This window comes from Moschus berezovskii, chromosome 6, assembly GCF_049115385.1.
Source record: "Moschus berezovskii isolate FMDL1 chromosome 6, NW_MosBer_1.0, whole genome shotgun sequence".
NCBI classification, from domain to species: Eukaryota; Metazoa; Chordata; class Mammalia; order Artiodactyla; family Moschidae; genus Moschus; species Moschus berezovskii.
This window is the reverse complement of record NC_142465.1, coordinates 8,387,725-8,400,561: the sequence shown is the minus strand read 5'-3', so window position 1 is coordinate 8,400,561 and position 12,837 is coordinate 8,387,725. Positions and strand designations below refer to the sequence as shown.

The window sequence follows — 12,837 nt, the reverse complement described above, 5'->3', positions numbered from 1 at the left end:
CTTTGACTAGATAGACGTTCATCAGCAAAGTGATGTCTCTGCTTTTAATATGCTGTCTAGGTTTGTCATTGCTTTCCTGCCAAGGAGCAAGCATCTTTCAATTTCATGGCTGCAGTCACGGTCCATAGCGATTTTGGAGGTAAAGGGTCCACCTGCCAATGCAGGAGAAGGAGGCAGAAGAGGATGATGGTTAGAGAGTATCACCAACTCAGTGGACATGAATCCGAGCAAACTCTGGGAGATAGTGGAGGACAGAGGAGCCTGGCATGCTGCAGTCTGTGGGTTCTCAAAGAGTTGAACACGGCGAAGGGAAAAACAACAGCATAGTTGCTTTACGATGTTGCTTTAGTTTCTGCTATATAGCAAAGTGAATCAGCTATATGTTTATGTATATCTTCTTCTTTCTGGATTTCATTCCCATTTGGGTCACCAAGGAGCACTGAGTAGAGTTCACTGTGCTGTACATAGTTTCTTATTTGTTATCTACTTTGCACACAGTGTCAATAGAGTGTATACGTCAGTTGCAATCTCCCAATTCCTCCCGCCACTGCCCCTGTCCCCCTTGGCATCCATACACTTGTTCTCTACATCTGTGTCTCTATTTCTGCTTTGCAAATAAGATCATCTATGAAAAGAAACATAAACAAATGGCACCTAATTAAACTCAAAGGCTTTGCACAGCAAGGGAAACTATACACAACACGAGAAGACAACCCTCAGAATGAAAGAAAATCTTTGCAAATAAAGTGACTGATAAGGGAATAATCTCTGAAATATACAAAGAGCTCAATATCAAAACCCCAAACAATTTTTTTACTTGAAGTATGACATTAATTTGCACTCAATATGCCAGCAAATTTGGAAAACTCAGCAGTGGCCACAGGACTGGAAAAGGTCAGTCTTCATTCCAATCCCAGAGAAAGACAATGGCAAAGAATGCTCAAACTACTGCACAGTTTCACTCATCTCATACGCTAGTAAAGTCATGCTCAAAATTCTCCAAGCCAGGCTTCAGCAATACGTGAACCGTGAACTTCCAGGTGTTCAATATGGTTTTAGAAAAGACAGAGGAACCAGAGATCAAATTGCCAACATCTGCTGGATCATGGAGAAAGCAAGAGAGTTCCAGAAAAACATCTATTTCTGCTTCATTGACTATGCCAAAGCCTTTGACTGTGGATAACAATAAGCTGTGGAAAATTCTGAAAGAGATGGGAATCCCAGACCACCTGACCTGCCTCTTGAGAAACCTGTATGCAGGTCAGGAAGCAACAGTTAGAACTGGACATGGAACAACAGAGTAGTTCCAAATAGGGAAAGGAGTCCATCAAGGCTGTATGTTGTTATCCTGCTTATTTAACTTATATGCAGAGTACATCATGAGAAACGCTGGACTGGAAGAAGCACAAGCTGGAATCAAGATTGCCGGGAGAAATATCAATAACCTCAGATATGCAGATGACACCAAACTTATGGCAGAAAGTGAAGAGGAACTCAAAAGCCTCTTGATGAAAGTGAAAGAGGAGAGTGCAAAAGTTTGGCTTGAAGCTCAGTATTCAGAAAACAAAGATCATGGCATCTGGTCCCATCACTTCTTTGGAAATAGATGAGGAAACAGTGGAAACAGTGGCTGACTTTATTTTTTTGGGCTCCAAAATCACTTCAGATGATGATTGCAGCCATGAAATTAAAACATGCTTACTTCTTGGAAGGAAAGTTATGACCAACCTAGATAGCATATTAAAAAGCAGAGATATTACTTTGCCAACCAAGGTCCGTCTAGTCAAGACTATGGTTTTTCCAGTAGTCATATATGAGAGCTGGACTGTGAAGAAAGTTGATCGCCGAAGAATTGATGCTTTTGAACTGTGGTGCTGGAGAAGACTCTTGCGAGTCCCTTGGACTGCAAGGAGATCCAACCAGTCCATCCTAAAGGAGATCAGTCCTGGGTGTTCATTGGAAGGACTGATGCTGAGGCTGAATCTCCAATACTTTGGCCACCTCATGCAACGAGTTGACTTATTGGAAAAGACCCTGATGCTGGGAGGGATTGGGGGCAGGAGGAGAAGGGGACGACAGAGGATGAGATGTCTGGATGGCATCACCGGCTTGATGCACATGAGTTTGGGTGAACTCTGGGAGTTGGTGATGGACAGGGAGGCCTGGCGTGCTGCGATTCAAGGGGTCGCAAAGTGTCAGACATGACTGAGCAATTGAAATGAACTGAATTGCGTGAATATGGAATCATACATAGCTCATAATTGGAAAGATTGATGAGCTATTACGAAGTGAATACACCGAGATAACCACAGCAGAGCTCCAGAAAGTCCTCTGGTATACTTTTCTAATGACTAACTCCTCTTTCCTCTCCAAAGGTAACCACTATCCTGTCTCCAAACTTAGATTAGTTTTGTATGGTTTGAACTTTATACAAATGGAATGATTTAACACGCATTTTGCATCTGTCTCTTGTGGCACCACGTCTTTTACAGTTGTTAAATGATCTCTTCTCTTCACCCCCTTCACTCGGTCCTCAAACAGGAATTTATGCTTATCCTCAAAAAGTAACTTTGTACTGGGAACTCATCTGCTCTGAGAATCAAAAATTTATACTTAAAATAAGTCTTTGCCCTGAGAACGAAAAGACTGATGAAGGAAGAAAAACATGTTGGCTCTAAATCATTTAGTTTGGACATTGATTCAGGTATTACTTCTGAGTGAGTCACTATTTAATAATAACTAGTAAAGGAGGTCGGAGAAGTATATGGCAAGCCACTCCAGTACTCTTGCCTAGAAAATCCATGGACGGAGGAGCCTGGTAGTCTGTAGTCCATGGGGTCGCTACAAGTCAGACATGACTGAGCGACTTCACTTTCACTTTTCACTTTCACACATTGGAGAAGGAAATGGCAACCCACTCCAGTGTTCTTGCCTGGAGAATCCCAAGGATGGGGGAGCCTGGTGGGCTTCTGTCTATGGGGTCGCACAGAGTCGGACACGACTGAAGTGACTTAGCAGCAGCAGTAGCAGCAGTAAAGGAGGTAAAAGGGAAGCAAACACAACTAAGAACAACATGCCAGTCGATAGCATTTTGGGTGTAGCCGCATAGGATCTGTTATACCTTACTCCTTCCTGAGAGAAAATAATCAGTGCCAAAGGCAGGGCTCATCTGGATTGAAATATGATCATCTATGACAAATGCTTTGTATCATCAAACAGCAGCAATCAAATTTTATCTTCTCTTCTAACATTGAGGGTCCAAATTTAAAAATATAATGAATTTCTGGGAACTTTGTTTTCCAAAGAAAATGCCCTGATGATTTTGTTTCCCGTTTTCTTACGGCAGAGTTTCTTTTCACAAGTATCTCCTTCACACATAGAGCAGGGTGTTCCATTCCTGTAAGGGGACACATTTGGATAGTTTCCGCTGTAAAAAAGAGACACAGTGATTAGGTAAGTAGTTGTTAATGTCTCTAATTATGCATCTATGCAAGTTGGTTTGGTCCCTAACCATGAATGTTGACAAGGAAAAATAAGAACAACATAGGTCCCAATTTTGTACTTTTTTCTTTACAAGAGAAACTATTAAAGTAACTATTAAAATTATTCTTTACAGGGTGTCCCCAATCCTTGTAGCAGTTATATTCTTGAATATTCTCTAGAACACAAGTTAGATGCGAACCCAATATAATTATGTGTGTGACAGCCACAGAGATTTTGCTATAAACACTAATTATCTCTTGATTTTTTTAATGGAATAAGGAAATTTGAATCACTCATGAAAACATATGTCTTCTAGTTTAATTTAAAAACACAGTATCATAGTACTTTGGTGATGCACCAGAAAGATTTGGCAGTTATTTTGCCTAATTTTCAGTAATATAAGCTGATACATGCTAACAAGGCTCTCTTTTTTCTTTTCCCATTTCTATGTCTGTGGAAGACTTTAGAAAGGGTTACTTATCTAGAGTACACAAAGAAAAACATAAGAACATGAGTTGTATTCCTTTAAAGAATATGCCACAATTTATTTATTCATTCAACTGTTGATGGACATCGTGTTGTTCCAGTTTTGGGGTATTTACTAATAAAGTTACTATTCATATTTTGATCATTCAGACATGTCTTTATATGGACATACATTTCCTTGGATATGTACCTAAGAATGGAATGAATAGATCATATAGTAGGTGCATATTTAACTGGTAAAGAAACTGTGATAATGTTGTTTTTACAAAGCAGTTGTGGCACTTTATATTTCCACCAGCAGTGTGTGAGAATAGTGAATCTTTAGCCATTCTGATTATTGTGTAGTGGTATTCACTGTGGTTTTAATTTTGCATTTCCCTAATGATTAATGATTTTTGAGCATTTTTTTTATGTGCTTATTTAGCATCTGTGTATCTTATTAATCTTTTGTCCATTTTTCTATTGATCTTTAGGTTTTTCTAGGTATTAAATCTTTTTAAAAAATTAATTTATTATTTTAATTGGAGGCTAATTACTTTACAATATTGTGGTAGTTTTTCTGCCATACATTGACATGAATCAGCCACAGGTGTACATGTGTTCCCCATCCTGAACCCCCCTCCCACCTCCCTCCCCATCCCATCCCTCAGGGTCATCCCAGTGCACTGGTCCTGGACACCCTGTCTCACGCATCGAACCTGGACTGTTTCATATCATATCTGTTTTCATTATCATGTTTTCATTATTATATGTGTTTCACATATAAATATACATATTTCAATGCTATTCTCTCAGGTCATCCCACCCTCACCTTCTCCCATAGAGTTCAAATGTCTGTCTTTACATCTGTGTCTCTTTTGCTGTCTCGTATACAGGGTTATCGTTACCATCTTTCTAAATTCCATATATACACGTTAATATACTGTATTGGTGTTTTTCTTTCTGACTCACTTCACTCTGTATAATAGGCTCCAGTTTCATCCACCTCATTAGAACTGATTCAAATGCATTCTTTTAATGGCTGAGAAATATTCCATTGTGTGTATGTACCACAGCTTTCTTATCTATTCGTCTGCCGACGGACATCTAGGTTGCTTCCATGCCCTGGGTATTATAAACAGTGCTGCAATGAACATTGGGGTACACGTGTCTCTTTCAATTCTGGTTTCCTTGGTGTGTATGCCCAGGAGTGCGATTGCTGGGTCGTATGGCAGTTCTATTTCCAGTTTTTTAAGGAATCTCCACACTGTTCTCCATGGTGGCTGTCCTAGTTTGCATTCCCACCAACAGTGTAAGATGGTTCCCTTTTCCCCACACCCTCTCCAGCATTCACTGTTTGTAGATTTGGGTAGCAGGCATTCTGACTGGCGTGAGGTGGTTCTAGGTATTAAATCTTAAGAGTGCTTCCTACATACTTTGTACAAGGTCTTTGTTTCACAAAGACTTTCTTCCAGTCTGTGGTTTGTCTTTTCACTTCTGACCAGAATATTTGAATAGTGGTCATTTTAAATTTTAATGGCATTCAACTTACCAACTTTTTCTTTTATGGATCATGCTTTTGATGTGATAGCTAAAAAATCTTTGGCTATCTGAAGGTCACAAAAGTTTTATTTATGTTTACTTCAAAAAGTTTCAGTTTTTGCCTTACATTTGGATCTATGATCCATTTTTAGTTAATTTTTGTAGATTGTATGTTTTGTAAATCCAAGTTTACTTTTGTTTTATATATGTGAGTGACAGAGCACCAGCTATTGAAAAATCTTTATTATGTTGCGTTGCCTTGTACATTTTCGAAAAGTCAGTTGAACACATGTGGTCAACCATGTTTCGGGTTATTTCTGGACTCTATATCCTATTCCACTGATCTATTTGTCTAACTTTACATCAATATAACAATATCATGATTTTATTAATTTGTGCAAACAATAGTGTTACCTACTTCAGATTTGTTCTAGTTGTTTAACTCTTCTAAGTCCTTTGTATTGCCTTATGAATTTTATGATCTGTTTGTCAGTTTCTACTACAAAAGCCTGTGGGAATTTTATTGGAATTTTATTGAATCCATAGTTCAATTCAGTGAAAAATTACATCTTTACAAACTTGAGTCTTTTAACCCATTAATTAGGTATAGTGCTCTAATTATTTGTCTTTGTTATTAATAATTTCTCTCATAACTATTATATAATTTTTAGTATATTAGTTCTTCATGTCTTCTGCCAGATTTATCCCTAATAATGTATATTTTGATGCTATTATAAATGGTATTATTTTAATTCAGTTTATGATTGTTCATTGCTAGTATATGGACATGTAATTGTTTTGCATATTGATCTTGTACCCTGAAAAATTGCTAAACTTATTTGTTAGTTGTAGAAGAGTTTTCATAGATTCCACTGAATTTTCTATATAGACCTAGAGACCAAGAAGTCAGTAAAGAATGACCCATAGGTCATATCTGGCTTGTGGTATGATTTTGTGCAGTCGGTGAACTAAGAATTGTTTTTTTTTTCATTATTTTTATTTTAAGGGGTTATTTAATTCAAAACAGAACAAAGATGAATATGTAGCAGAATGTATGTGTCATGCAAAGCCTAATATATTTACTGTCTAGTACTTTACAGAAAAAAATTTTAGTACTGGTATACTGTTACATATAGGCTTTTTATAGATACATTTTATTAGATTTAAGACATTCCCTTGTATTTTTAATTTTCCAAGAACTTCCATCAAGAATGAATATTTGAATTTTTCTCAGTTTATTGAGATCATATAATATTTATTTATAGACTGATTAATATGGTGAATTACGCTGATTTTAGAATGTTAAAACAGCCCTAAATTACTGGAACAAACTCCCTTTGGATAAGATGTATGGTGCTTTTCCTGTACTGGATTCAGCTGCTAAATTTTGTTTAGAATCTTTGTACCTATGTTCATAAGAGATATTGAATAAGATCTGAATAGGTATTTCTCCAATGAAGAATGCAGATGGCGAACAGGAACATGAAAAGATGCTTAACATTGCTAATTATTAGAGAAATGCAAATCAAAACTGCAATGAAGTATCACTTCACACCAGTCAGAATGGCTATCATCAAAAGTCTGCAAACAGTAGATGCTAGAGAGGGTGTGGAGAAAAGGGAACCTTCCTGCACTGTTGGTGGGAGCATGAATTGGTACAGTCACTACAGAGAGAGGCACAGAAGTTCCTTAGGAAACTAGAAACAGATCTAACACATGATCCCACAATCCCATTCCTGGGCGTATCCCTGGAGAAAACCGTCATGCAAAAAGATCAGTGCCCCGCAGTGATTTCTGCAGCACTATTTACAATAGCTAAGACATGGAAGCAATGCAAATGTCCATGCATGGATGAAGAAGATATAATATATATCTGTATCTATCTGTCTGTTAATGTCTGTCTGTCTATATATCTGAATCTCTTTGCTGGGCAACTGAAACTAACACAACGTTGTAAATCAGCTATACTTCAGTAAAAATTTAAATTACTTCTGCACAGATTAGAAAAAAGAGATTGCTCTGTAGTTTTCACTTTATTTCTCCTTTGTAATTTGTGTCTCCTGAAGGACTATTGTTTGCTATAAAATCTGCATATCTGATATTAACATAGATCCTGCTACTTTCTTTCTATGAATGTTGGCATAATAAAACTTTTCCCATTCTTTTAATTTACTTGTGTCTTTTAATTGAAATATAGTTATTGTAGGCAGCATATAATTGGTTCTTGATTTTTTATCCCATCATCCAGTCTTTCCCTTTTTATTTGGGTATTTGTATTTACATTTGATGTGATTATTAACATAGATTTAAGGTTATCAGATCTTATTTATTCTATTTGTCTCATCTGTCCTTTATTTTTTCTTTTTCTGCTTCCCTTTGGATTAATGGAATATTTTTTTAGATTTAATTTTACCTGCTTTGTTGGCTTATTTGATTTTACTGTTGGTTTGTTATGTGAGTAGCTACTTTAGGGTTTATAGTATGCATTTTTACTTATCACAGTCAAGTTAAATTATTCCCCTTAACACTGAGTAGAAGAACCTTAAGGTAATTCACTTCTGTTTTCTCTTCTCAGCCTTTATGCCATCATTATCACAGATTTTAACTTTACTTATGTTATAACATTCACAATACATTTCAATTTTTGATTAAATAATTATCTTTTGAAAGACAAAAATAAGGAGAAAACATCCTATGTATTTACCTATATAGTTACCTTTTCCAGTGGTTCAAACATCTTTATTTCACTTTTATTTTTGAAAAATATTTTCACAGAATATAGTGTCCTTAGTCAACAGGTTTTTTTTTTTTCTTTCAGTATTTAAAGATATTTCTGTCTTCTCTCTTGCATTGTTTCCAGTGAGAAATCTGGAAATCCTTATCTTTGGCCATTTGTATGTAACACATCTTTACTTTCTGATTGCTTTTAAGATTGTCTCTTTATTACTGGCTTTGAAATGTTTCATTAGAAGGTGAATTGGTATAGTTTACTTCACCTTTCTTGTGATTGGGGCTTGCTAGATTTCTTGGTTCTGTCAGTTTGTAATTTATCTTAAGTATGCAAAGTTTTGGGCCATATTTCTTCAAATATTTTTCTGTCCCTTCCTCATTCAGGAAATCAATTCCCTCTAAAGTTATGTTACAGCTAACTGATATTCTTTTTATCACTTTTTTTGCTTTTTTTGGATTCTTTTTTCTGTCTGTGTATCCTGTCTTGGATGGTAAAAATAAGTGTTCTACAATTTCTCTGGTATTTATAAAAATTGTACTCTATCCCAGACTTTTAGGCCATCTGTCATTCATTTTTACTTGTTACTGAGAGGGAATGGAAGAAAATACAGAAAGAGATATACACATTTGTACCTCTCCATGACAACTTTAACAAATATCATGTCCTTTTTGCCAAACCTGTATGCTTATTTTTATTTTAATCTTTTCCGCATTTTAGTTTTACATTTTTGTTAAAGAGTTGGATTATTAACTGATTTAATCTTATTCCTTGTACAGATATGCTGAATTTGAGGGTTAGAATTTCATTTTTGGAGACCCCCACTAGGCTTTTTGTAAATTTTATTTAGATATGCAGTTTCTAGCAAGGCAGTCAAAGATTTATGGTACTCTTTTCTTAGAAGAATGTGCCTCTCACTCCCATTCTCAATCATGTACTCATTCAAGTTATATTAGCATCTGCCAACCTATTTTGCGTTCAGTATTTAAATATTACTGTGGCAATGTATTTTATAATATCTATTTTCTTACTTAACAAGTGATCTCCATTATTTCCTCTCTCAAGATTAAATCATTCGTAATCAGCATAATTTTTCACACAGTCACTTTTATTTTATCTCTTTCCTTTGTTTTGCATTATAGAGGGAGACTGTGCTTATCAAAAATATACTTGTCTTTTTCGTATAGCATCATACTTTTGGAAACAATCACTTAACATATATTTCAACTTAAAATATTTTTAATAGCAAAATAACTTACAGAGGTGCATAGTTACACACAAATAGTGCAGTGTCAGGGCTCCCAAGATTTGGACAAATTGCAACTGCACAACCAACTTTATATGAATAGGCCCAAACCACCTATAAAAAAAGGAATTTTAAAATGAAATATGCAAAACGACTCTACACAAACAGTACATTATGGGAACAGGCGTAATCTTTGCCATGCTAGAAAAGATGAATATACTTGAATATTTGTTTTCTGTTTTTTTCTTAATTTCTAAGATTCAATTTAATTTTGTTAAAGCTGCATTCATGAGGCTACCTAACTAGGTTTTCCTCACTGACTGTTTTCACAAATAAACAGTGTCGTGGTTCACTGATCCAGGATCACCCAAAGCAGGTGACCCTCCTTCTTGGGCACCATCAGAAGGTCAGTGGTAGCCTAGCTGCTGCATCACAATGCCTACGTTCATTCACTTCACCTCATCACATGATATGCATTTTATCATCTCACATCATCACAAGAGGAAGGAAGGTGAGTACAGTATAATAAGATACTTTCAAAGAAAGTGAAGTCACATTCAGGTAACATTTATTAAAGAATATTGTTATAATTGTTCTAATTTATTAATAGTTATTGTTACTCTTGGAGAAGGAAATGGCAACCCACTCCAGTGTTCTTGCCTGGAGAATCCCAAGGACGGGGGAGCCTGGTGGGCTTCCGTCTATGGGGTCACACAGAGTCGGACACGACTGAAGTGACTTAGCAGTAGCAGCTTAGCATTGTTACTCTCTTGCATGCAGCTGTGCTCAGTCACTTTAGAAGTGACTCTTTGGACTGCAGCCTGCCATGGGATGTCCCAGGCAAGAATCCTGCAGTGGGTTGCCGTGCCCTCCTCCAGGGATCTTCCCGTCCCAGGGATCGAACCCACATTTCTTACATCTCCTACAGTGGCATGTGTGTTCTTGATCACTAGTGCCACCTGGGAAGCCCATTTTTAATCTCTTCCTGTGCCTCATTTATACATTAAGCCACCGTAAGTATATATGTGTAGGAGAAACTAGTAGGGTTTGATACTATCTGAAGTTTCAGGCATTTACTGTGTCCTTTACAGATAAGTGGGAAGGACTATTGTATTGAATTCTGCTTGTTAGCAGGATACCTGACATCTGATTCCCTTATCTCAGTTTTCCCATCAGAAGCCAAACCACATTCTTTGCAAACAACTTCGATCCTGAGAAGAATTTCCACTCTTAAACAGCGTTGTTTGTCTGTTATTAGACAAACAGTGATTAGAAGGGAGGCAGGAAACTGCTAATTTCTCTGTTCTGTGCACCACTGAGAAAAATGACTTTCTTTAAGACACTATAAGTTTATTCAACTTGAGAAGATGAGTCAGTTGATTTTTCTTTTGCCTATAGGGCCTTTCTAAGAGCTCAGTGCCATGTCTAGGATTCAGTTCAGTTCAGTCGCTCAGTCGTGTCCGACTCTTTGCGACCCCATGAATCACAGTATGCCAGGCCTCCCTGTCCATCACCAACTCCCGGAGTTCACTCAAATTCATGTCCACCAAGTCGGTGATGCCATCCAGCCATCTCATTCTCCGTCGTCCCCTTCTCCTCCTGTTCCCAATCCCTTCCAGCACCAGAGTCTTTTCCAGTGAGTCAACTCTTCGCATGAGGTGGCCAAAGTACTGGAGTTTCAACTTTAGCATCAGTCTAGGATTAGTTTAGCTAAAAAGTGACTTTCTCTTCTCATCAAAAACTCTCACCCAAAATTACCAAAAGAATTGTAAATGATAGGAAATAATGTTTTTCAAGATACTGAACATCAGGCAACAATGCATGATGCCCCTGAGAGTTGGAGGGAAAAGACGTCTCAGCTTATTTTACTGAGTGAGTTTCCAGGCTGTGGCTGGGGGTTAGGGTGGTGGAGAAGTCAGGAGAAGCTTGATGGAGTCACAGAGTTGAAAGAAAGAGCTGAGTGTCTGTGGAGACCAACAAGCAGGAGTCCAGGAGGGGTGAAAATCTTCTAGTGATACAACTGTGGAGGTCTGTAGGGGGTCCTCACCATCAGTTCATCAGAGCACTAATCACAGCATGCATGTGAAGGCAATGGCAAGCCACTCCAGTACTCTTGCCTGGAAAATCCCATGGATAGAGGAGCCTGGTAGGCTGCAGTCCGTGGGGTCACTAACGGTCAGACATGACTGAGCGACTTCACTTTCACTTTTCACTTTCATGCATTGGAGAAGGAAATGTTAACCCACTCCAGTGTTCTTGCCTGGAGAATCCCAGGGACGGGGGAGCCTGGTGGGCTTCCGTCTATGGGGTCACACAGAGTCGGACACGACTGAAGTGACTTAGCAGCAGCAGCAGCAGCAGCCTAGAAAGGCACTGCCTATAAAAACTAGAGGGAGGGATACAGAAGATTACACGGGGCCAGCAATAGGAATAGTGGGCCAGTTCCCACTAGTAAGACTGGAAAATTTCATAATTTCTGGGGCATCCAGTAGAGTGTACAGAAGAAACTTGCCTCACTGATGAGAGAGAATTAGCTCAAGACTAACTACTGCTTTAATTTCATCTAACATGTTTCAAAAGCAGAAACCAAAAGGGACAGACAAATTCCAAATTACTATATCTCAGAAGACAGTTACGAATACTTCTAGCTATATAAATAAATCCAGCATCCAACATTTACAAACTTGGCAAGATGTACAAATTTGGGAATATACCCAGCATGAAAAGAAGCAGGATAATTTAAACAATAATGAGGAAGGAAAGTCAATCAACTGTGGGAAAACTTCAACTGGCCTTCTACATGGGCAACTGGGCTCTGGGAAGAGAAAAGTGAAAGATAGACAGACATAATTTTAAAAGAATGAATACAATGGAATATTACTCAGCCATAAAACAGAATGAATTTGAGTCAACTGTATATTAGCACATATATATGTAATCTAGAAACATGGTACTGATGAACCTATTTGCAGGGTAGCAACAACGGAATAGGAAAAACAAGAGATCTCTTCAAGAAAATTAGAGATTCCAAGGGAACGTTTCATGCAAAGATAGGCTCGATAAAGGACAGAAATGGTATGGACCTAACAGAAGCAGAAGATATTAAGAAGAGGTGGCAAGAATACACAGAAGAACTGTACAAAAAAGATATTCACGACCAAGATAGGCATGATAACGTGATCACTGACCTAGAGCCAGACATCTTGGAATGTGAAGTCAAGTGGGCCTTAGAAAGCATCACTATGGACAAAGCTAGTGGAGGTGATGGAATTCCAGTTGAGCTATTTCAAGTCTTGAAAGATGATGCTGTGAAAGTGCTGCACTCAATATGCCAGCAAATTTGGAAAACTCAGCAGTGGCCACAGGACTGGAA

The 12,837-nt window shown here is 37.7% G+C and overlaps 1 protein-coding gene across 1 annotated transcript in view; it reads right to left on the bottom strand.

Moving 5' to 3' along the window:
• Positions 1 to 12,837, bottom strand: part of GLIPR1L1 (GLIPR1 like 1) — a 45,960-nt gene that overhangs the window by 7,349 nt on the left and 25,774 nt on the right. The window contains exons 3-4 of the mRNA XM_055395433.1: positions 9,478 to 9,578; positions 3,342 to 3,427 (exon numbers count right to left, since the gene is read on the bottom strand). Of these exons, the coding sequence (XP_055251408.1) occupies positions 3,342 to 3,427; positions 9,478 to 9,578 (187 nt within the window). The remainder of the gene's footprint in view (positions 1 to 3,341; positions 3,428 to 9,477; positions 9,579 to 12,837) is intronic.